We start from the raw sequence: 22,297 nt of genomic DNA on the forward strand, positions 1-22,297 counted from the left end.
ACCCTCCCTTGGGTTTTCCCCTCATTGCTGCAGGCTATTGATTCCCGGGACTCTGTCGCCATGGCGTTATACTCCCAGTGTTTCTCCTGGATCATCCTCAAGATTAATCAGAAGATTAAGGGGAAGGAAAACTTCAAATCCATCGGCATCCTTGACATCTTTGGCTTTGAGAACTTTGAGGTGAGGGCTTTGACCTTCCCTCTGTTTGGCATATTTCTGATTTTGAGGTCATGAATTTTCTCCTCCGCTTCCTAAGCTGCCAGCTGCTACTCATCCTGTTACTAAGCAAGATTAATGAGTTTCTTACTCCTGACTAATCACTTCACTGAAACACTGAGTTATCATTCCTACAGGATTCTGAAAAAGACAAATGAAAAATAATAATAATAATAATGGATTGGATTTATATAGCGCTTTTCAAGGCACCCAAAGCGCTTTACAATGCCACTATTCATTCACTCTCGCATTCACTCACTGGTGGAGGCAAGCTACGGTTGTAGCCACAGCTGCCCTGGGGCAGACTGACAGAGGCGAGGCTGCCATATCGCGCCATCGGCCCCTCTGGCCAACACCAGTAGGCAGTAGGTGAAGTGTCTTGTCCAAGGACACAACAACCAGGACAGAGAGCCCGGGGATCGAACCGGCGACTAATAAGGTTTTTCTTTTCTATAAAAGAAAGAACTATACGAAAAACACAGAAAGTAGAGGCCAGGTGTAACAGAGAATAATTTATTAACAAAACTTAAGAATTTACAAAAGTATTTTTTGAGTCTCTTTAGACCAGGGGGATAAAAAGGCAGAGAGGCAGAAGGGAAATAAGATGGAGCTGGCAGGTTGAGTACTGACTGCAGGAGAGCACTGAGATGATCTGAGCCAAGCCAAGGAGAGGACAGAAGGAAAGCCAAATTAGGGAAAGCTGCAGAAGCAGGAAAGCTCGATAGGACCAAAGCAGGACCGGATCTGCCATCTGATTAGTGGACACAAAAAAACCCCCCATATAAACAAACATATTAAACAGTGGTTGAATGAGACTAAATGGCAGTCTAATGGTGGACTTTTTAAGGCAGAGGAAACCACAGAAGAGGGTATAGGGTTCCTTTCTGCTTGGTTAACTTCTAACAGATTAGCAAATGTATTACTTGTTCATAATGATACAGCAAAGAGCCAGAATTAGGACACTTAAAATAAAAGAAGAACTTGAATAAGCATTTTCTCTTTTTTCTGGCAAAAGTGGAATATTTTGGAAATGTGCTACTAGCTGGATTCATGAACCCAGAGTTAGCTGAGCCATACGATAACCAGCTTTGTGATTGCCGTTATGCAGGATCGCCATTATTAGATTCACTGATCCAGATGATCCAGACAAAGTTGAGCTTGTTTCACGACACAGAACCATGACACGTCTGTAAGTCAATCCCTGCCTCTGTGCCTGTAGGTCAACCGGTTTGAACAGTTTAACATCAATTATGCCAACGAGAAGCTTCAGGAGTACTTCAACAAGCACATCTTCTCTCTGGAGCAGCTGGAGTACAACCGGTACGTACGTGAATATGGAACCTAAAGACATTCGGATTGTGAAGCGGACTTTAAAGTGTCTAAGGAAAAGGGAATGGAAGAGTAAATTTAAATATTACCTTTTTCTTTTTCCTTGCATAAATATTTTGTTGTACTCTCCACAGGGAAGGTGTTCAGTGGGAAGCAATTGATTGGATGGACAATGCCGAGTGTCTTGACCTCATAGAGAAGGTAAAAAATACATTTGCTATAACTCATAGCATAAATGTAATGAAGATGTTAGTTTTTGAGTGCATGATCTTTTCTCAGTCAGTTGAAGAGAATTGAAATAAAAACTGCAGTACTTCACCATTACTAAAGACCAGCTTGGGTGCCTCCTTCAGATCTGTTTTTGGAAATCTAATAATTTGTGGGGCCGATGTCTTAGAAAGTGGTGCTGATTTCATAATACTGATGCAATAACACCACTTTACCCCTCCCCCCTCTTTCTCTGTCCTAGAAACTGGGCTTGTTGGCACTAGTGAATGAAGAGAGCCGATTCCCCAAAGGAACAGACTTCACTCTGCTGGAGAAGTTGCACAGCCGACACTCTGTGAGTTATTTACACATCTCCTAATGACCTCTATGCGTAATTCACTAAATGCTGAGCTTATGTTAAATGCCATGCTTCTGTTTTTGCAGACAAACCCTTACTATGTCAAGCCCAGACTTGCTGATCATCAGTTTGGTATCAAACATTATGCTGGAGAGGTGAGTTTTATTCAGAACTGACCTGCTGCACGCCATCATTGTGTTGTAAAGTCAGTGTAGTTTATAATATCTGTTTCCGACAGGTCCTCTATGATGTCAGAGGAATCCTGGAGAAGAACAGAGACACATTCAGAGATGACATCCTGAACATGCTCAAGGACAGCAGGTAATATCTGCAGATATGATGGTTAATTAGGACTCAGAGGTCTAATTAACCAGTCATTCAAAGAAAGAATGATTTTAGAGGTAAATCCATCTTTTGTTTGCCTTGTTTTAAGCTGATATGAATTATTGGGCTGAAGTCCAAACAATAACCAAAATAATGGATATTAGTTTCTGAAAATATGAAAAAAGTGTTTCTAAAAGCTTCTAATGAGCTTTGAAACTGACCATCCAAACACACTGTGGTGTGAAAACTCACCTGAATCTCATCTAGCAATGATGCGAATTACACACAGGATTTTTTGTTTATTTTTTCCAGCTCTGCCAGTTTCCTTGTTGTTATCCCGATGTACCCTGTAATACGTTTTCTAACATGAGTTAGCAGATGCGTGTGTTTCATCCTTTGTATTTCTGTCGATTCATAGACTGGACTTCATCTACGACTTGTTTGAAAAGGTCGGCAGCAGGAACAATGAGGAGAAGATGGGAACAGCCCGACGTAAACCTACAGTGAGCTCCCAGTTCAGGGTGAGTGATATGATGTTGCTGCATATTTTTCTAACCAAGGGTCTTGAACTGAGAGAATAATTAAAATGCATTAAAGAAAATGTTTTGGGGTTTTTTGGAATGGTAGTTATGATTGTTATGGCGATGTATCGGCATTTATTGTTTTCTTAATCTGTTTAGGACTCTCTTCATGCTCTTATGGCCACTCTGAGTGTTTCCAATCCTTTCTTCATTCGCTGCATTAAGCCCAACATGGAAAAGGTCTGTTTTTTCTATCCAATGTCTTTATCTACTCACATATTCATGTTAATATCACTATCTGACAGTATTATTCTGTACTATATCAAGGTTACGTGTTAAATCCTTTCAATTCAATTCAATTCAATTTTATTTATATAGCGCCAAATCACAACAAAAGTCGCCTCAAGGCGCTTCATAGATACAGAGAAAAACCCAACAATCATATGACCCCCTATGAGCAAGCACTTTGGCGACAGTGGGAAGGAAAAACTCCCTTTTAACAGGAAGAAACCTCCGGCAGAACCAGGCTCAGGGAGGGGCGGCCATCTGCTGCGACCGGTTGGGGTGAGAGAAGGAAGACAGGATAAAAGACATGCTGTGGAAGAGAGACAGAGGTTAATAACAGATATGATTCAATGCAGAGAGGTCTATTAATACATAGTGAGTGAGAAAGGTGACTGGAAAGGAAAAACTCAATGCATCTTGGGAATCCCCCGGCAGCCTACGTCTATTGCAGCATAACTAAGGGAGGATTCAGGGTCACCTGGTCCAGCCCTAACTATATGCTTTAGCAAAAAGGAAAGTTTTAAGCCTAATCTTAAAAGTAGAGATAGTTTCTGTCTCCCGAATCCAAACTGGAAGCTGGTTCCACAGAAGAGGGGCCTGAAAACTGAAGGCTCTGCCTCCCATTCTACTTTTAAATACTCTAGGAACAACAAGTAGGCCTGCAGAGCGAGAGCGAAGTGCTCTAATAGGGTGATATGGTACTACAAGGTCATTAAGATAAGATGGGGCCTGATTATTTAAGACCTTGTATGTGAGGAGCAGGATTTTGAATTCAATTCTGGATTTAACAGGAAGCCAATGAAGGGAAGCCAAAACAGGAGAAATATGCTCTCTCCTTCTAGTCCCTGTCAGTACTCTTGCTGCAGCATTTTGGATTAGCTGAAGGCTTTTCAGTGAGTTTTTTGGACATCCTAATAATAATGAATTACAGTAGTCCAGCCTGGAAGTAATAAATGCATGAACTAGTTTTTCAGCGTCACTCTGAGACAGGATATTTCTAATTTTAGAGATGTTGCGCAAATGGAAGAAAGCAGTCTTACATATTTGTTTAATATGTGCGTTGAAGGACATGTCCTGGTCAAAAATGACTCCAAGGTTCCTCACAGCGTTACTGGAGGCCAAGGTAATGCCATCCAGAGTATGAATCTGGTTAGATACCATATTTCTAAGATTTTCAGGGCCGAGTACAATAACCTCAGTTTTATCTGAATTAAGAAGCAGAAAGTTAGCGGCCATCCAGGTCTTTATGTCTTTAAGACATTCCTGCAGTTTAACTAATTGGTGTGTGTTATCTGGCTTCATGGACAGATAGAGCTGGGTGTCATCTGCATAGCAGTGAAAATGTATGCTATGTCTTCTAATGATGCTGCCTAAGGGAAGCATGTATAATGTAAACAGAATTGGTCCTAGCACTGAACCCTGTGGAACTCCATAATTGACCTCAGTGTGTGAAGAGGACTCTCCATTTACATGCACAAATTGGAGTCTATTAGATAGATATGATACAAACCACTGCAGTGCAGTACCTGTAATACCTACAGCATGTTCTAATCGCTCTAATAGGATATTATGGTCGACAGTATCGAACGCTGCACTGAGGTCTAGCAGGACAAGCACAGAGATGAGTCCACTGTCAGAGGCCATAAGAAGATCATTTGTAACCTTCACTAAAGCTGTTTCTGTGCTGTGATGAGCTCTGAAACCTGACTGAAACTCTTCAAATAAACCATTCCTCTGCAGATGATCTGTTAGCTGTTTGACAACTACTCTTTCAAGGATTTTTGATATGAAAGGAAGGTTGGAGATTGGCCTATAATTAGCTAAGACTGCTGGGTCTAGAGATGGCTTTTTGAGTAAAGGTTTAACCACAGCCAGCTTGAAGGCCTGTGGTACATAGCCGATTATTAGAGATAGGTTGATCATATTTAAGATCGAAGAATTAATCAATGGCAGGACTTCTTTGAGCAGTTTTGTAGGAATGGGGTCTAAAAGACACGTTGATGGTTTGGAGGAAGTAATTATTGAAGTTAACTCAGAAAGATCAATTGGAGAAAAAGAGTCTAACTTAACATCAATGGTACTAAGAGTAGCTGTAGATAATATTACATCTGTGGGATGATTACTGGTAATTTTTTCTCTAATGATAAAAATTTTATTTGTGAAGAAGTTCATGAAGTCATTACTAGTTAACGTTAAAGGGATGGTTGGCTCAACAGAGCTCTGACTGTTTGTCAGCCTGGCTACAGTGCTGAAGAGAAACCTGGGGTTGTTCTTATTTTCTTCAATCAGTGATGAATAGTAAGATGTTCTGGCTTTGCGGAGGGCTTTCTTATAAAGCAGCAAACTATTTCTCCAGGCTAAATGATGATCCTCTAAATTTGTGACACGCCATTTCCTCTCCAGATTACGAGTCATCTGCTTTAGGGTACGTGTTTGAGAATTATACCACGGAGTCAGGTACTTCTGATTAGAGACCTTAGTTTTCACTGGAGCTACAGTATCCAGAGTCGTACGTAGTGAGGAGGTGAAATTATTAACAAGATAATCGACCTCTGTTGGGGTAGCGTTCAGATAGCTGCTCTGCTCTGTGTTGGTACAGGGCATTGAAGATGATAACAGTGGGTGGATTATATTCTTAAACTTAGTTACAGCGCTTTCAGAAAGACATCTACTTTGATAAAATCTACTCTCCACTGCTGTGTAATCAATTATTGTAAATGTAAATGTTATCAGGAAATGATCAGACAGGAGAGGGTTTTCAGGAAACACTGTTAAATGTTCAGTTTCTATGCCATATGTTAAAACAAGATCTAGAGTGTGATTAAAGTGGTGGGTGGGTTCTTTTACATTTTGAGAGAAGCCGATTGAGTCTAATAACAGACTAAATGCCATGTTGAGGCTGTCATTTTTAGCATCTACATGGATGTTAAAATCACCCACAATAATTATTTTATTTGAGCTCAGAACTAAATTAGATATAAAGTCTGAGAAATCAGACAGAAACTCTGTGTAAGGCCCAGGTGGACGATAGATGATAACAAGTAAGACTGGTTTCTGAGTTTCACAGCTGGGGTGGACAATGTTAAGCATCAGGCTTTCAAATGAATTAAAAGTCTGTCTTGGTCTTTCATTAATTAATAGGCTGGTGTGAAAAATTGCTGCCACACCGCCCCCTCGGCCTGTGCTTCGAGGTTTCTGGTAGTTAGAATGACTCGGGGGTGTTGATTCATTTAAACTAACATAATCATCCTGCTGCAACCAGGTTTCTGTAAGGCAGAGTAAATCAATTTGTTGATCAATTATTAAGTCATGTACTAACAGAGACTTGGAGGAGAGAGACCTAATATTTAATAATCCACATTTCACTGTTTTACTCTTTGGTTCAGATGTGGATACTGTATTGTTCTTTCTTTTTGATTGTTTATGTTTAAGTTGTTTGTTGCTGGTTTTTAGTTTGTTTTTTGTCTTTTTGGAAGCTGACACAGTCTCTATGGAGATGGGTTTTTGGGGGGGTAGCAGGAGGAGAGAAGCTGCAGAGAGGCGTGTAAGACTGCAACTCTGCTTCCTGGTCCCAACTCTGGATAGTCATATTTTGGGGGGTTTAATAAATTTGTCCATATTTCTAGAAATGAGAGCTGCTCCATCCAAAGTGGGATGGATGCCGTCTCTCCTAACAAGACCAGGTTTCCTCCAGAAGGTTTGCCAATTATCTATGAAGCCCTTTGTATCATCCTTTCAGACTCCAAATGTGTTTGACCCGGAGGTCGTGCTGAATCAGCTGAGGTATTCTGGGATGTTGGAGACTGTGAAGATCCGTCGTGCTGGCTTCCCAGTTCGCAGAACATTCAAAGATTTCTTCTCTCGGTAAAGATCTCTAAATCTACATTCTTACATATTTTTCTATATCTGTGATTTGTTTTTTAAAAGTATCAATTCTTTTCTTTAACGTTACATTTTTATGGCAGTTATAAGATCATTCTGAAAGAAAAGGTGCCGACAGCAGGAGATGATAAGAAGAGAACCACAGACCTTCTGACCAAATATGATAAGACCAAGAAGGAGTGGCAGTTAGGCAAGACTAAGGTGAGTTTTTTTTTTTTTTTTTTACCTTATGGAGATCTAAAATGGCAAAGTTTTGTGTCTCATATCAAGGTTGTTTAACAGGCTGGCTATAAACTGTTGTCACCTCTTTGTTTTGCAGGTTTTCATGAAGGAGTCTTTGGAGCAGCGTTTAGAGAAAGACAGAGATGAAGTCCGCCGCCAAGCCGCCATGATAATCCGAGCCCACCTACTCACTTTTTCTGCTAAGTAAGAATCTTGTGACATGAAGTCATGTTTTTGGGACCAGTTATGTTTGTTACTTTGAATTTTATGTTATTCGATCCACAGGAAGCACTTCAAACGCGCACGTGCCAGCGTCGTCACCCTCCAGAAACACTTACGAAGGCACATCCAACGCAAACGGTTTGTGAAGCAGCGCAAGGCAGCGGTGGTGCTGCAGAAACACCGACGAGGTCAGGTGGCGCGTGCTCACGTTCGAAAACTGAGAGGGGAGAAGAAGAAGAAGGAGGAAGAGCAAAAGACGAAGGAGGAAGAGGAGAAGGAGAAAACGCTGGGCGAAGGGGAGACGGAGGAAGCGGAGGGAGCAGATACAAAGGTAAAGCCGTCAGAAGCATCTTCACTGGCATTAATGGGAGTGTTTTAACCCTCTCGTCTGCTCTTTAGGATGAAACTCGCCAAATGGAGGAGATCCTGCAGCTTGAGAGAGAGATTGAGCGCTTACAGAAGAAGAGGGAGGATGAAGTGTCGCAGCTCTGTGAGTCGTCCAAGCAGGAGCTGCAGCTGCGCCGGGACGCTGAGCTCAAGCGGATGAAAAAGGAGGCATCGCGCAAGGCCACGGAGCTCATCGACCTCCTGAACTTTGGAGGCATTGATCCCTCACTGGGAGCAGTCGGGGCTAAGCCCGCTGCAGAGGTGAAAGCTCCAAAAGGTGCCAGCACCACCAGAGGAGCATCCAAAGAAGAAGATGTAGACGAAGGCTTTCATGCTGAGGAGGAGTGTATCCCCTTGCCTGACTTCCCTCCCCCTGCTGAGACAGATGCTCCTGTGGATCAGGAAATATTTGCCCAACTCCCTCCTCCGCCACCTGCCTTTGCAGAGGGAACAGTGCCCCCTGCACCACCTCCTCCGTCCCCCCTTCCCTCAGACGGCATGCTTGCGGGTGGAATTCCTCCTCCTCCTCCCCTCCCTCCACCCGGAGATGGCACCACTGTGCCTCCACCACCGCCTCCACCAGGAGAGGAGGAGAAGAAAGAGCCAGAAAGGAAAGTGAGCATGGTGGAGAGCCTCGTAGATGGCGAGGAGCCGATCTACAGCATGCCGGCCGACACAGAATCAGATTACGACCAAGAAGAGGAAGAAGGGTCAGTCACCGCCGGAGACGACAGCTCCGTGTCGGGAAGCAACCGAGGGAGCGCGACTGTGGCGGACGAGGAACACCCCAGGAAGTCGACCTGCACCAACGCCAGCATCGAGTCCTACAGAGGCAGCTCTGACTCTGTGAGGACACACACTTACACGCATCCTCACAAGCGTGCACGCAGATATGTATGAGCAGCTACAGTATACAGTGCATTTTAACTCATTATAATAAACTGTTAGCGTGCTATCTCATTATGGAATAAAAGTAATTATTATTAAAAGCATAAGCAGGTCACTAATGTTATTGTGTCATGTTGCAGTATGCGGACAGTGATGATGAACATGATGGCATGATGGACACTGATGAAGAAGTGACAAATGGCAGGGTGACTTTGCTCAATGGCAATGGGCCACCATATTTCCACGGCTACCTATACATGAAGGGTATAGATGTTTTTCTTTGTAGAGCTGGTGTTTCTGATCTATTTCTGTAGCACTTGCATTATTAAATATAGCAGATAATCATAGCTCCGCTCTTTCAGTGTGGGCACCAAATCCTAACCACTAGACCTTTTTTTTTAAAATTGATTATGTCTCCCAATTGTGCTCCCTCAGCTGGTCTCATGATCCCATGGAGGAGGCGCTGGTGCGTGTTAAAGGACGAGACCTTCATGTGGTTCCGGTCCAAACAAGAGTCTCTGAAGTCAGGCTGGCTCTACAAGAAAGGAGGAGGACTGTCCACTCTGTCACGGAGGTTGTTGTAGTTATTACTGAGCGAAGCCTGCATGCTTTGCAAATAAAATTCAGCACTATTACAGCTCAGCGCAATCTGATGATGTGATGATTTTTACAAAGCTGTTCAGAAAATGTCAACAAGATGGGTCTGTGAGATCCCACCACACTGCCAAGCAGAAGATCTTAAAATGTAACTGAATGTTTCATATTTCCTCATAATTCTATAAAAGGTGAAGTATAATACAGTATGACAGCTTCGTGTAACACCACAGTGTTTGTTAGCTTGATTTATTTAAATGTAAATAGCTTAAAAGTCACAGATTTATTGAATCCGCATGAATGGGTTAATTTGTCTGTAGTTCTGAATGCTGTTGAGTATTTGTGTAACTATACGGATTAAACCCCCTGCAGTTCACTACAATACATTAAAGCCAATGTATTAAGCCTTTAGTGGTTCTTCAATTAGTTGGTAATTGATTTAGGAAAAGTATGTGTTCAGAGTAAAAGTTGGTGGTTTTCTTTTTGGGGAAAGAGATGTAGTTGTGATCTTGTTAAATAGAAAGGTTGAGAGGGCAAAATTAAGCTTATGAAGAGTGCTCATGGTGTCTTATTTCTCTGCAGGAATTGGAAGATGCGCTGGTTTGTTCTGAGGGACAGCAAGCTAATGTACTACGACAACGACAGTGAGGAGAAGCTCAAGGGAACCATCGACATCCGAGCAGCCAAGTAAGATTTCTGACAAACCCCACCACCAGAAAATCACACAAAGTCTTCTTCACTATTTGTCTAGAGTTGTGTGGCTAGCAAAACTCAAGAAAAAACAAACAGAAAATCACAAGCAAATACAGAAACATGTTTCAAGCAGACCAGATCATAATGGAAATTTTCTGATTTAAAATGTGTTGTATGCAGCTCGGGCATGTTCTTCAGCTTCTCGCTGGATTAATGGAAATTTCCTCTTGATTTCTGGTCCACTGGTCCAGACAGAACCTGAATTTCTCAAACGAGTGTCCTTTTTATGACTTCATAGGGAGATTGTGGATAACCATGAAAAGGAGAACGCTCTGAACATTGTGACAGATGAGAGGACATACCAAGTGTTCGCAGAGTCGCCTGAGGATGCGAGGTATGACGTAGACTTGACATAGACTGCTAATAATAAAAACAAGCACCTATCCCTGTCTGATTTCATAGTTTTAACATGATGGCATCCTCTTTGTCTGTGCAGTGGGTGGTTCAACGTACTCAGTAAGGTTCGAGTGTGCACTCCCGAGCAGCTGCTGGAGATGTCCCATGAACAGGCCAACCCCAAAAATGCTGTGGTCAGTCTTTTAAAAACACGAATCAGTAAATTCCTCTGATCTGAAAATATTCTTCACACAAAATGTGCATGTTCGATAGCTTGTAATTGGTTGTAGGTGATTATTGTTTTAATGGTTTTCTTATCGAAAACGATACAGATAAGGTTGTGAACAGTCACGAGTTGGATTGGTTTATTAATACAAATAGTTCAGTTTGAACAATGCTCTCCTTTCTCATTCAGGGAACTCTTGATGTGGGATTGATTGACTCAGTTTGTGCATCAGACAACCCTGATCGGTAAGTTTGATCAGCTAGAAAAGAAGCTGATGTTCTCCTCATATGCAGAAGAAGAAGAAATTCTCTCTCTGGTTGGAGTATGAATGAAGAACTTAGTAGAAAAGAATGACGAGCAACTTTATACAAGACCTGAGACTTACTTTAGTGCCAAGATCAGCACTAAAGAAATGCAATGCAGCCACAGGTGCTTGTTTTGCACCATGTGGCTGCAAAACAAACCCAAATCATCACCCCTCCAAAACCATGCTTGACAGTTATTATGAGGTGTTTCTCCTCATTTGCTGTGATTGGTTTTCACCGAGCGCGCCACTGTGCATTATCTACAAACACTCCACTTTAGTCTCATCTGTCCAAAGGACTTTGTTCTTGTTGTTTGTTCAGATGTAACTGTGGAAACCTAAGCCATGCTGCTATGTTCTTTTTAGAAAGAAAGAGGCTTGTTCAGTCTTCTTCTAATTGTGCTGTCATTAATTTTTGCAGTTTATGTGAAAATTGCTTTATCTGAGCTTGAGATGAAGTCGCTCGCAGGAAGACTGGCATCGGTCTTGAATGTTTTCCACTTGTAATCTTTCTCACTGTAGCACCATGGTCTCCAAATTGTTTGGAAATCAATGTTTGCCTACTCAGACTGACTGCCAGCAACAGTTCTATCTCTGAGATAAATGCTGATATTTTTCCTCTTTGGCATCATGTCAATACCTGAATGTCCATATGAGAAACCTGGCAGAATTTCTCATTATATAGAGGCGGTCACGCTTGCTGATCATCAGTTGGTCAAGTGCATTTTGTTAGCAACACCTGGCTGCTACTTACCCTCATAGTTCATGTTTTCAGGCCAAACTCTTTCGTCATCATTACGGCCAATCGTGTGATCCACTGCAACAGCGACACACCAGAGGAGATGCATCACTGGATCAGTCTGCTGCAGAAACCCAAAGGAGATGCCAGGATAGATGGACAGGAGTTCCTTGTCAGAGGTGAGGGTTTTGGATATCTTCAAACTTATAGATGCAACTCTGTGCTTTCTATATTTTATTACTTTTTTTTTTTTTTTAACTTTTGGGAATATTTTAAGCAAGGGCCATTTATAGATGTTAGAACTATAGGCATTATCTGTATTTAATTTTCACTAAAAACATCATACTGTCATTTTTAAAACAGTATATCTTCAACGTAAAGGTTTAGGTATCACAATATTTTCTACATTCTTTTTCCTCTTGTTGCCTTCCTCCCCTCTCCATCTTCAGGGTGGCTCCAAAAGGAGATGAAGACAAATGCCAAGAGCACTTCCCTTAAGCTGAAGAAGCGCTGGTTTGTTTTAACCCACAACTCCCTGGATTACTACAAGAGCTCAGAGAAAAACTCCTCCAAGATGGGAACTCTGGTCCTTAACTCCCTCTGTTCTGTCATTCAGCCGGATGAACGAGTGCACAGGGAGACAGGTGAGCAGAGAGAAATGAAAGGAATGGGAAAGAAGGGCACATTTAATCAGGGATTATACTTACGAGGTTAGGGATATATGCCGGTGTCTCAGTTTACAATTATAGACTTGATAAATGTACCAGTACCCTGGTTTTATTGAATTAGATTAAAAGGATTTATTGCACAACTCTCATAAAACTTAATCACGATGTTAGTAGAAATTATTTTATTGGATTTAACCCGCCCTCTTTTTTTTACAGGCTACTGGAACATCATCGTGTACGGGAGGAAGCATTCCTACCGTCTTTATACTAAGATGCTGAATGAAGCCATGAGGTGGACAGCTGCTATACAGGGAGTCATAGACAGCAAGACCCCAATAGAAACACCAACTCTGCAGCTCATCAGAGACATCAAGGTAAGACGCTCACATAGACAGAGTAAGTTCAAATTCATCAGCAGATGTGTGTCTTTAAGATGATTTTTTTTTTTACATCATTGTGTCTTCTCAGGAAAATAGTGTGAACCCAGAAATAGTGGAGCAGATGTACAGGAGGAACCCCATCCTCAGATACACACAGCATCCTCTGCACGCGCCTCTACTGCCCCTCCCTTACGGAGAGGTCACCAGCTGTGAGTGAAATAGAGAAACCTCTTACGTTCCCAACTTCCTGTTTCATAGGAAATTAAAGAGGCCAAAAAACCACTCAAAAAAGTGTAAAATGGAGTAAAAGTTCTGTCATAGGGTGAAAAACTGGGTATACCCTGGAGCGGTCGCCAGCGGATCACAGGACTAACATAGAGCTAGACAAGGACAAGCTCACAGATCCACAGCCAGAGCTAGTTTAGAGTTGTCATTAAATTTAACAAGCATTTCTCTGGACTGTGATAACAATTGGTGTCCACAAACAGGAGCTTCAGAAGGGAACCTGCTCGGGCAGCCACAGGGAGAACACGCAGACAACATGTTTAACACTTTAAAATGCTGACATTGGCACAACAGTCATCCTTTAATGTAATCTTTCTTGATGTTACTGTTCTCATCTTTAGCCAAATTGATTACCTACGTGTTTTTTTCTCCGTGCAGTACAAAGGCAGCAGGGTTACGCCAGTCTGCAGGATGAGGCCGTGCGAGTTTTCAACTCACTACAGGAGATGGAGACACTGGCAGACACGGTGCCCATCATTCAGGGCATCCTGCAGACCTGTCAGGACCTGCGCCCTCTCAGGGATGAGGTACTTTTGTATATTTACTTTCAGAAATATATAAAACTTGAATATTTTATTTCTCATATTCTTTCAGTTTTCCAGCTGTTTACACTGATAAAAATCTTTTCCCCACAGGTTTATTGCCAGGTGATCAAGCAGACCAATCATGTGCCTCAGCCTAACAGTCCAGCCAATCGTGCACACTGGCATCTGCTCACCTGCATGAGCTGCACCTTCCTACCCAGTCGAGCCATCCTCAGATACCTCCGCTTCCACCTCAAGAGGTGAGCGTCTGCATTAGGGATAGCATTTCCCTCACAAAGCATCCATAAAATGCATGCGTGTAAATGTGTTGTGTATATTTGTGTATTTGTAACTCAGGATACGTGAGCGTTATCCAGGCGCGGAGATTGAGCGGTATGCCACCTTCATTGGAGAATCCCTGAAGAAGACCAAAACTCGTGAGTTTGTTCCCTCTCAGGAGGAGATCGCTGCCCTGCTGCTGAGGCAGGAGATGAGCACTACTGTCTACTGCCATGGAGGAGGTTCCTGCAAGATCTCCATCAACTCACACACCACTGCTGGAGAGGTGCATAAACACAATAGATAAACAAACATATTTCTCTTTGAAATGCATTATTTAAAATGCACACCTGTAAGATGAAGTTAGAAGTGTGTTCATTTTACACTTGTATTGAGTGTAATGATCCATCACTCACACCTATATCTGGAGACTTGCAGTCTCATTAGCTCATCTTAAACATAAAAGAACAAAAATTAACCTTGAATAGAAGGAGAAAGCTGAGGCTGGGTGCATGTGATTTGCAAGTGATCTTTGAATTATTTGAAAAACCCTTTCAAGATGAAATAAATCAGTTTCAATGGGAATACTAAACGCCGTCTGAATGTTGTTACTGCAGGTTGTAGAGAAGCTGATCAGAGGTCTGGCCATGGAGGAAAGCAAGAATTTGTTTTCTCTGTTTGAGCACAACAGCTTCACAGACCGAGCTCTGGAGAGCAGAGTGATTGTGGCAGATGTTCTGGCCAAGTTCGAGAGGTATCCGAGTCTTTGTGAACAAACACTGCCGTCCATTTAACCGTGTCTTTGTTGTACACTTTGCAGTAACGCATGGCATGTTTTCCTTTATTTTTCAGACTGGCAGGCAGTGAAGAAGAGGAGGAGGAAGGAGAATGGAAACTCTACTTTAAACTGTACTGTTTCTTGGATGTAGAGAGCATGCCCAAAGAGGGAGTGGAGTTTGCTTTCATGTTTGAACAGGTGAGATTTACTCTAATTATTATGTTTAGCTCAAAGTGATCACCTAAATGCTGACACAAGAAGAAGCAGGTGAGACCAAAAAAGGTGAGCTTTAAAAAATATTGCTGAAGAAGAACAGAAGGTAGATCAGGCATGAGTAAAAAACTCTAAAGGAAAAACAAGGAAATCTTATTTGTATAGCACTTTTAAAACCAAAATGCTTTAGAATAAAATTAATGAAAATTTCATAAAGTTTAATCCTACACATATTCACAATATTTCTACATAATAACAAAACAGCAACCTGTCTTCCAGAGTTCCAGAGATTAGCAGCTTCTAGAAGCTTCTCAAAAGTTATTAAGAAACAAACCTTAATAATCTTGAATCAGTGTGGGTGTCTCGGGTTGGTCGCAGCAAAAAAAATTTTTCTGGCACAACTTCACCTGCTTCCAAGGTGCATGGAGAGGATAAAAGAATTCACAAAGCAGGAACTCCAGCAACACTTGAGGGAAGATGAACAACTTTAATAATAGGCCAACGCGTTTCGGCTTGTGGCCTTCATCGGGGTCATGTCTCGGGTTGGTGTCAAGGTTGACCCAAATCCACAAGAAGAAGTTCAGCAAGTGACGGACAACAATGTCTATAAATCGAAGCAGGAGGAAACATAAAGAGGCAAAAGAGAACAAACAGAGAACAAAAAGCACAACAGGGCAGAAAAATAAGGCAACCTGAGGCTTCAAATATACTGGTGACTACAGTTAACTAAAAGTGATCTAACAACTAAAACTAACTAAACAAAAATAAAAACTAGACTTTAAAAAAACCAAAACGATCTGAAACAGTTTTGTATCCATCCATCCGCTTCTGTTTATCCTTTTCGGGGTCGCGGGGGGCACTGGAGCCTATTCCAGCTGTCTTAGCGCGAGAGGCAGGGTACACCCTGGACAGGTCACCAGTCTGTCGCGGAGCTAACACATAGAGACAGACAACCAATCGGACTCACATTCACTCCTATGTGTAATTTAGTGTTTCCAATTAACCTAACCTCACTAACTGCATGTCTTTGGACTGTGGGAGGAAGCTGGAGTACCTGGAGAGAACCCACGCAAACACGGGGAGAACATGCAGACTCCACACAGAAAAACCCCAGCCTGATGGTAGAATTGAATTCTTGCTGTGACGCAACAGTGCTAACCACCGTGTCACCGTAAAATAAAAATATAGATGAAATATCGCTAATTTTAGTATTTGTTAGCTTAGCAAAATTGTTATTACAGGTTGCCTGATGTATCTGTTTATTCAGACTCTGGATATCAACAAGACTCTAAATCAACTGTTATGAAAAAGTTCTGTGTTTTTATTGTAATATATTTACTGATTTTCCTAAATCTTGCCTTTGACATATGTCCACCATACAATGATAATTAAAAAGACCAAAACTTACACTGAAACTAATAAACCTAACCATTCTCAAACAATAAAAACTAAACCGAAACAAGAAAATCAGAATAAAAACTAATTAGAAAATAGTAAACTGCAATAACTCTTCTGGGGATTAATCTGGTCACAGCAACACAGCTGGAGAAAATAAGGAAGAGGTGAAACAAATGAATGATACCAAAACATGGGAAGTAAAACTTCAAACATCAAACACAGGAGTGAACTAAATACCAGAGTAAAACAGGAAGTGAGTAACAAGCACGGCACAGAGATGGCCACTTAACATGGGAACACAGGTGAGGCAGGAATAAACTGAAAGCATGAAATGATATGAATCACCAAAAACAGAAACCAGATAGTGAGCAAGAACACGAACAAGAAAACTTAAAAAGAAGAAAGAAAAACTGGACTCATGATATAAAAAATCTAAGTTAAAGCAACAACTCTACGGTAGGCAAACATTGCTCATAAACCCAAACCATGAGATAACTAAAGATTCAGATGAAACAAAAAACATAAAGTGTACTTGATCCAAAAAGAAACTAAGAAAACTCAAAATCCTGCGTCAGGGACCCAGGGACCGTGACGCTATGGACGCATCATGTATGCAGGTTCAAGACCATTTAGGCCTTTAAACACAAACAGTGCCACTTTATACTGGATGTTTCTGTAAATTTTGGAATAACTAATAGATGAGCAATAGATAATTGACTAACTCCAGTGTACAGTGAAGAAAAAGATAATAACATCATCCTCCTAAGATAACGAGATAGTTCTGAGCTGGAAGAAACTGCTCTTGACCCCAACATTTCTTTGTTAAATTTCAAATTAATGTCCCAGGATTATCCCAATGTTTTTAACATGAATGAAAGGAATTAAAAAGCCCTTAAAATGTCTTATTTAACCTCTTAATTAGTAGTCATGCCAAATTATATGACCTCTGTTGTGGTTTAGCTGTAAGAAACTGTGTGACATCAAGTTGTTTTTATATCTAAAAGCTCCTTGAATGAAGAACAAAGCCATAATAATCTCAAAGGAGTAAAAACCAGAAACCAAAACGAATTAATGTTGACACCTGACAACAATCAAAATCAAAGTCTGGGTTAAACAAACTGGGGAACGATATACAGATAAATCAAGGAGGACCTAAAGATTGTAAGTAAAACGAGGCTTTCCTACATGAATGATGTAGTGGTGGCTGTTGACTCTCTGGTTCTCTGGCATGAATGTATGACTAAATGTGGCTGAGGTGTATTCATTTTTAGTAAGATTACAAAAGCAGTATTCGAACGCAATTCCAATTGAGCCTGATATTTTCTCTTCCTGCTGAAGATGTGATCCAGTCAGGAAATATAAGTGTCAGAAATGCAGACTGTCTTGCTCTCTCTCCCAGGCGCACGAATCTTTGATAAGTGGTCACTTCCCGGCCTCGGAGGAAACGCTGCAGCACCTGGCCGCTTTACGTCTTCAGTATCTCCACGGTGATGGGGCAGGTCGAGCCGGGTGGAGCCTGGGGAGCGTCTACCCAATTGGACGTCTGCGCAACCGCATTTTGCACTCCACCAAACCGGGTGTGGGGGTGGCAGGTGGAGCTGGAGGGGCTGGAGGTGTTGGAGCTGTAGATGGAAAAGGCGTGGCAGTAGGACAAGGTGGTGTCGGGCCCGGCATAGAGAAACGAAAGACTCCGAGCTTCCTGGATGGCACCCTCAGGAGAAGTTTCAAGACTGGTTCACTGAAGAAGCAGAAGGTCAGTGATGGAGGAAAAAGAAGTTTTTCATTAAAGTTAAAGAAAATATAGCTACTTCATTTTAAAATTCTACTTTGCAAAAGTGATTTGTACAATTCTGCATCTTAAGTTCACTGAAATCCGTCTCCTGCTATACTAAATAATAAATGAATGAATAAATAAATATACACATGATAGTTCGGAGGATTCGCTGATTGTTTCAGATGGAGGATGAGCAAATGCTTGAGATGTGGGTGAAGGAAGAGACGTCTGCCACACGGACCAGCGTGCTCGAGAAGTGGACTCGTCTGCAGGGCATGCCGCAGCATCAGGCCATGCTGAAATACATGAGCATCATTAAGGAGTGGCCAGGATATGGCTCCACTCTATTTGATGTGGAGGTGAGGACAAACGCTCAGAAGATCAATTTTGGAGCTTTGTACAAATAAATTTGATCTGCTTCCTTTCCCTTCTCTCCTCTCTTGCTAGTGTAAAGAGGGAGGTTTCCCTCATGATCTGTGGCTGGGTGTGAGCGCTGACAACGTGTCTGTGTATAAACGAGGAGAACCCAAACCGCTCGAGACCTTCCAGTACGAACACATCACCTTCTTCGGTGCGTCACAGCCCTGCACCTACAAGATCATCGTGGATGAGAGGGAGATGTACTTTGAGACTCCACTGGTGAGAGCTCATCATTCGTTGTCTAATCACCCCCCCCCCCCCTCAGCGTATTTTCTCAGTGTAGGATTTGATACCTTTTATCTAGGATGTACTAATCTCCTTTTTCACATTTTAGGTCGGCGAGATCACCAAGATTATGCGGGCCTACATCAACATGATGGTGAAGAAACGCTGCAGCATCATGTCTGTGTCCAGTGTTGCCAGTGCCTGGGTCAGGTGATCTCTCCCAGCCAGTCAAAGCTCTTCGTTCATCCATCTAGTGACACCAGACGCCTTGGCTCCTTGCATTGGTTGGTTGTTTTATAAAGGGCAGTTGCACCAACCAGCTCAACCTCCCAAGTTGAATCATGAGCAGGGAATGAGCATCAATTACAAAAATGGGGAAAAAGTGGACACAGAAGCCAAATGCACATTCAACTGGCCTGGAGATCTATTAATAACGTAACATGAAATAGCATGAAAAAAAAAACTGTTTTGGGGGGCTGTCCCATCAAATACATAACCCTCAGCGGTAGTCCTGCATGTAGATGTTCAAGCACATACCAAACTCTCCGTTTTTGGACAAATTCAGAAACAACAAGCACAAAGCAGCCACCCAGTCCCAGTCAGCCCCAGGTGGCTCCTCCAACCTCCATTGCACTGCCAGACAGAAGAAAGCCACACTTTCTCAGTTTTGTTAGTTTCTATCTCACTTCTCCTCTAATTTCCGAGTCTCTCTCTTTCTCTTTATATATCCTCACTCTTTGTTTGCGGTCGCTGTTAAGTTAAAATGCTAAATTCTTGTTCTTGCTTGCTTTCTCTGTCTGTTATTGATAATATCAGCTCTGTCACGTCTGAGGAAAAGGACTCGGTGATTCGTCACCAAACAACATAGTGTTCACCTGCTCACTCGTCAGCGCCACTGTGTGGCCACAAGAAGAAAACTCAGCCAAAGGAAGCGGCTTTAAGTATTTAAAAAAAAAAAATCCTATAAATATTCCAGAGAAGAAAGATTTACTTTGGATGCTCTCCAAAGTATGTGCATGGCTACGAACCTCACTTGGCTCTGCAAGAACAATATCCAGAACAATGGCCAGAAAACCCCCCAACAAACTTTCCCCTATTTATGTCTACATGTCACACAAGCTGGATAAATGTGTATATTCGCCTACGTGCACACATAAACTGAACAAACATGTATCATTTTGTATCGTATATCACACATTATAATAAGAATTATTGTTACATTTTTGGTGGCCGCTGCACTGTACAGTATATAAATGCCATACTAAATGCAATGTGACACCTGCCATGTAAGATACATGCAAGTGATTGGTGTTAATAATGACCACTGTATGTCTGAATATGATGCCAATACTGTACACTGGCTGTGCCATTAATGTGACTCACAGAGAAGTAAGAGTAAGATTAAAAAAAAAAAAAAAAAAGGAAACAGACTATAGTGAGTCTGGCTGCTATCGTGGTCATATTTCTAACAGCATTTTGATGAATTTATCATTGTTGTTATTTGTTGGACTCACTCTGAAGAATTGATTGGAGCCATGAAATCCTGTCTATCCTCATCTGCTCAAGCTATTCTCATTTTTTTCTTCAGAGATCAGGAGACTTAAGCAAAAATGCACACAACCTTGTTTGTCTGTGTTTTCAGCCTATTTATGAACATGTGATTTTTATTTAAACAATTACTGATAATACTGTTATTATTGTATTCCCCCTATCTTAGCCAACCTAAAGTGCTGTGTCTGCATTGCTGCTGTGTGTGTGAGTGTATTAATGGCGTAAACTGTTGGATACGAGAAGGGAAAAGAGAAGTGATACTACTGAAGTGATACTAGTGATACTACTGTATTCCTTGGAAAAAAAGAGATGAATTTACATGAGTAACTTTTGCGAAGAATGGTGTTGTAATTGTGAGTTAACGGGAAAAGCATGGAATATCAGGGGGGGGTTGAGGGGTTGTTTATTTCCTATTGTACTGTATGTGTTGCAAAGTTTGTTCAGGAAGAATGAAAATATGCTTGTGATTATTCTTTTTTTTCGGCATCAGTGTATAAGAAGCAGATATGACACTGTGAGGACACGGGCTTGGAAATAGTTTAATTGTGCACTTGGAATGCTGAAATTCATCACTGCTTTGTGTGTGTGTGTGCATGCGTGCGTGCGTTCTTTGGACTCGAAGTGAGGTTACCTGATGCTGTGCATTGCAGCTAGATGGCACTCATGTCAAACACCTGCAGAGAGCACTGTAAACAAAGTGTTCCCACAAAGCAGATATCCACTGGGAGTGCTCGCATAGCATGGAAAGTTACCATCCAGCATGACAACATGCTCCAGTTATTTGTCTTATCTGGTTTAGATGAAGTTTCTAAACTCGTTTCTGTGGCAATAAGATTTTCAGGATTTGCCCCAAAGACAGATCTGGTTTGGCTTTTCACACCAGACACTAAAGTGAAGTTCTTCAGGTGAAATATGTTGTTGTTTTTCTAGTTCATCACATACTGTACATGGTGGCAGCGATGATTTTAGAAAAACTGAGGCTGTGAATCCAAAACCCCTCCAACCCCTCTGAAGTGTTGCCCAGTAACCAAAAATAAATTTATCCACAGATTTAATGGAAAAAAACCTGAATTGCTTCTTTAAATTTAACAATTTAAAGTCTAAGAATATTGAAATCAGTCTCTACGACATGTAAAGTTGTAAGTGTACAATGTATAGATTTGCTAAAATTCTCCAAATTTTAATAACCTCAGTGTCTTTAATCATAGCTACGGCCTGAAAGCATACACACAGCCCACTGGGATCCTGCCTGTAGATTTAGAATAAGCAGAACTCACTCACAGGTTCCACTTTGAACTTTTGGTTAATTTAGTTTAATCTAAAAAAAAAGAAAGAAAAAGGAGTGAAAAACTGAAAAATTAAAGTTCACAAGCCATAAATCCTGAGGACCCTGGAGCTGTGAGATCTGGTTATTCTACATCTGTGGTTCTGTCTGTCACTGATATTACACTGAGTAAGAAGAACTTGCCCTGTAGTTGCTGAAATGTGATCAGCGTGTTTCTTAATGGAAATTCTGATCACAAATCTGTCTTCAAGGGCAACTTCATCACAAAGGGTCCTGTTATCAGCCGCAGGCGGCCAAAGTGGGGCCCACTCTTATCTTGTGTTACGCTTATTATCACCTTTACATAGTAAAACATTGTGCTTGTTTAAACAAAAAAGAACAACAAAAAAAGAGAGAAAGAGAGAGATATGTGTGGTGTTCTTTTTTTTTTTTTTATTTGTAACTGGCTTTACAAAATTATGCTTTAATAAATTATTGAAAATGGTCCTATATTTACCGTGACCTTTGTGCACTTATTTTTGAACAGAGTTGGTTTTTCAGGGAGCTGTGCATGTGCTGGCACTTTGGCTCCAAACCTCTTTGCCCTTGGATGTCCTGTTCGTTTCATGAAGTTTATCATCTAATTTATTGAAACAAAATATGGAAGCTTTAGAAGAGCTGGGGAGCTAAGCTGCCCAACAACATCTAGCTCATGAAGTCATCTACAACAATTAGCTGTTATGTG

General features: G+C 41.5%; 1 protein-coding gene across 2 annotated transcripts in view; it reads left to right on the forward strand.

Moving 5' to 3' along the window:
* myo10l1 (myosin X, like 1) overlaps positions 1–22,064 on the forward strand; it is a 48,922-nt gene extending 26,858 nt beyond the window's left edge. Inside the window, exons 12-43 of one of the 2 annotated variants that reach the window (XM_084915655.1) lie at positions 34–180; positions 1,436–1,536; positions 1,680–1,746; positions 2,015–2,107; positions 2,197–2,265; positions 2,349–2,431; positions 2,853–2,955; positions 3,115–3,195; positions 6,980–7,104; positions 7,206–7,323; positions 7,442–7,548; positions 7,630–7,897; positions 7,966–8,799; positions 8,982–9,105; positions 9,277–9,418; positions 10,018–10,122; positions 10,427–10,522; positions 10,625–10,718; positions 10,940–10,995; positions 11,830–11,972; positions 12,243–12,437; positions 12,678–12,835; positions 12,930–13,050; positions 13,505–13,653; positions 13,762–13,910; positions 14,008–14,215; positions 14,547–14,683; positions 14,782–14,905; positions 17,718–18,071; positions 18,275–18,451; positions 18,540–18,731; positions 18,847–22,064. In XM_084915655.1, the coding sequence (XP_084771781.1) occupies positions 34–180; positions 1,436–1,536; positions 1,680–1,746; positions 2,015–2,107; positions 2,197–2,265; positions 2,349–2,431; positions 2,853–2,955; positions 3,115–3,195; positions 6,980–7,104; positions 7,206–7,323; positions 7,442–7,548; positions 7,630–7,897; positions 7,966–8,799; positions 8,982–9,105; positions 9,277–9,418; positions 10,018–10,122; positions 10,427–10,522; positions 10,625–10,718; positions 10,940–10,995; positions 11,830–11,972; positions 12,243–12,437; positions 12,678–12,835; positions 12,930–13,050; positions 13,505–13,653; positions 13,762–13,910; positions 14,008–14,215; positions 14,547–14,683; positions 14,782–14,905; positions 17,718–18,071; positions 18,275–18,451; positions 18,540–18,731; positions 18,847–18,951 (5,025 nt within the window). In that variant the 3' untranslated portion in view covers positions 18,952–22,064. The remainder of the gene's footprint in view (positions 1–33; positions 181–1,435; positions 1,537–1,679; positions 1,747–2,014; positions 2,108–2,196; positions 2,266–2,348; positions 2,432–2,852; positions 2,956–3,114; positions 3,196–6,979; positions 7,105–7,205; positions 7,324–7,441; positions 7,549–7,629; positions 7,898–7,965; positions 8,800–8,981; positions 9,106–9,276; positions 9,419–10,017; positions 10,123–10,426; positions 10,523–10,624; positions 10,719–10,939; positions 10,996–11,829; positions 11,973–12,242; positions 12,438–12,677; positions 12,836–12,929; positions 13,051–13,504; positions 13,654–13,761; positions 13,911–14,007; positions 14,216–14,546; positions 14,684–14,781; positions 14,906–17,717; positions 18,072–18,274; positions 18,452–18,539; positions 18,732–18,846) is intronic. The other variant, XM_084915656.1, reaches the window with a different exon arrangement.
* Positions 22,065–22,297: the final 233 nt, after the last annotated feature.

Source organism: Perissodus microlepis, chromosome 19 (genome assembly GCF_051167445.1).
Source record: "Perissodus microlepis isolate ML-2025 ecotype Zambia chromosome 19, ASM5116744v1, whole genome shotgun sequence".
In the NCBI taxonomy this organism is placed as follows: Eukaryota; Metazoa; Chordata; class Actinopteri; order Cichliformes; family Cichlidae; genus Perissodus; species Perissodus microlepis.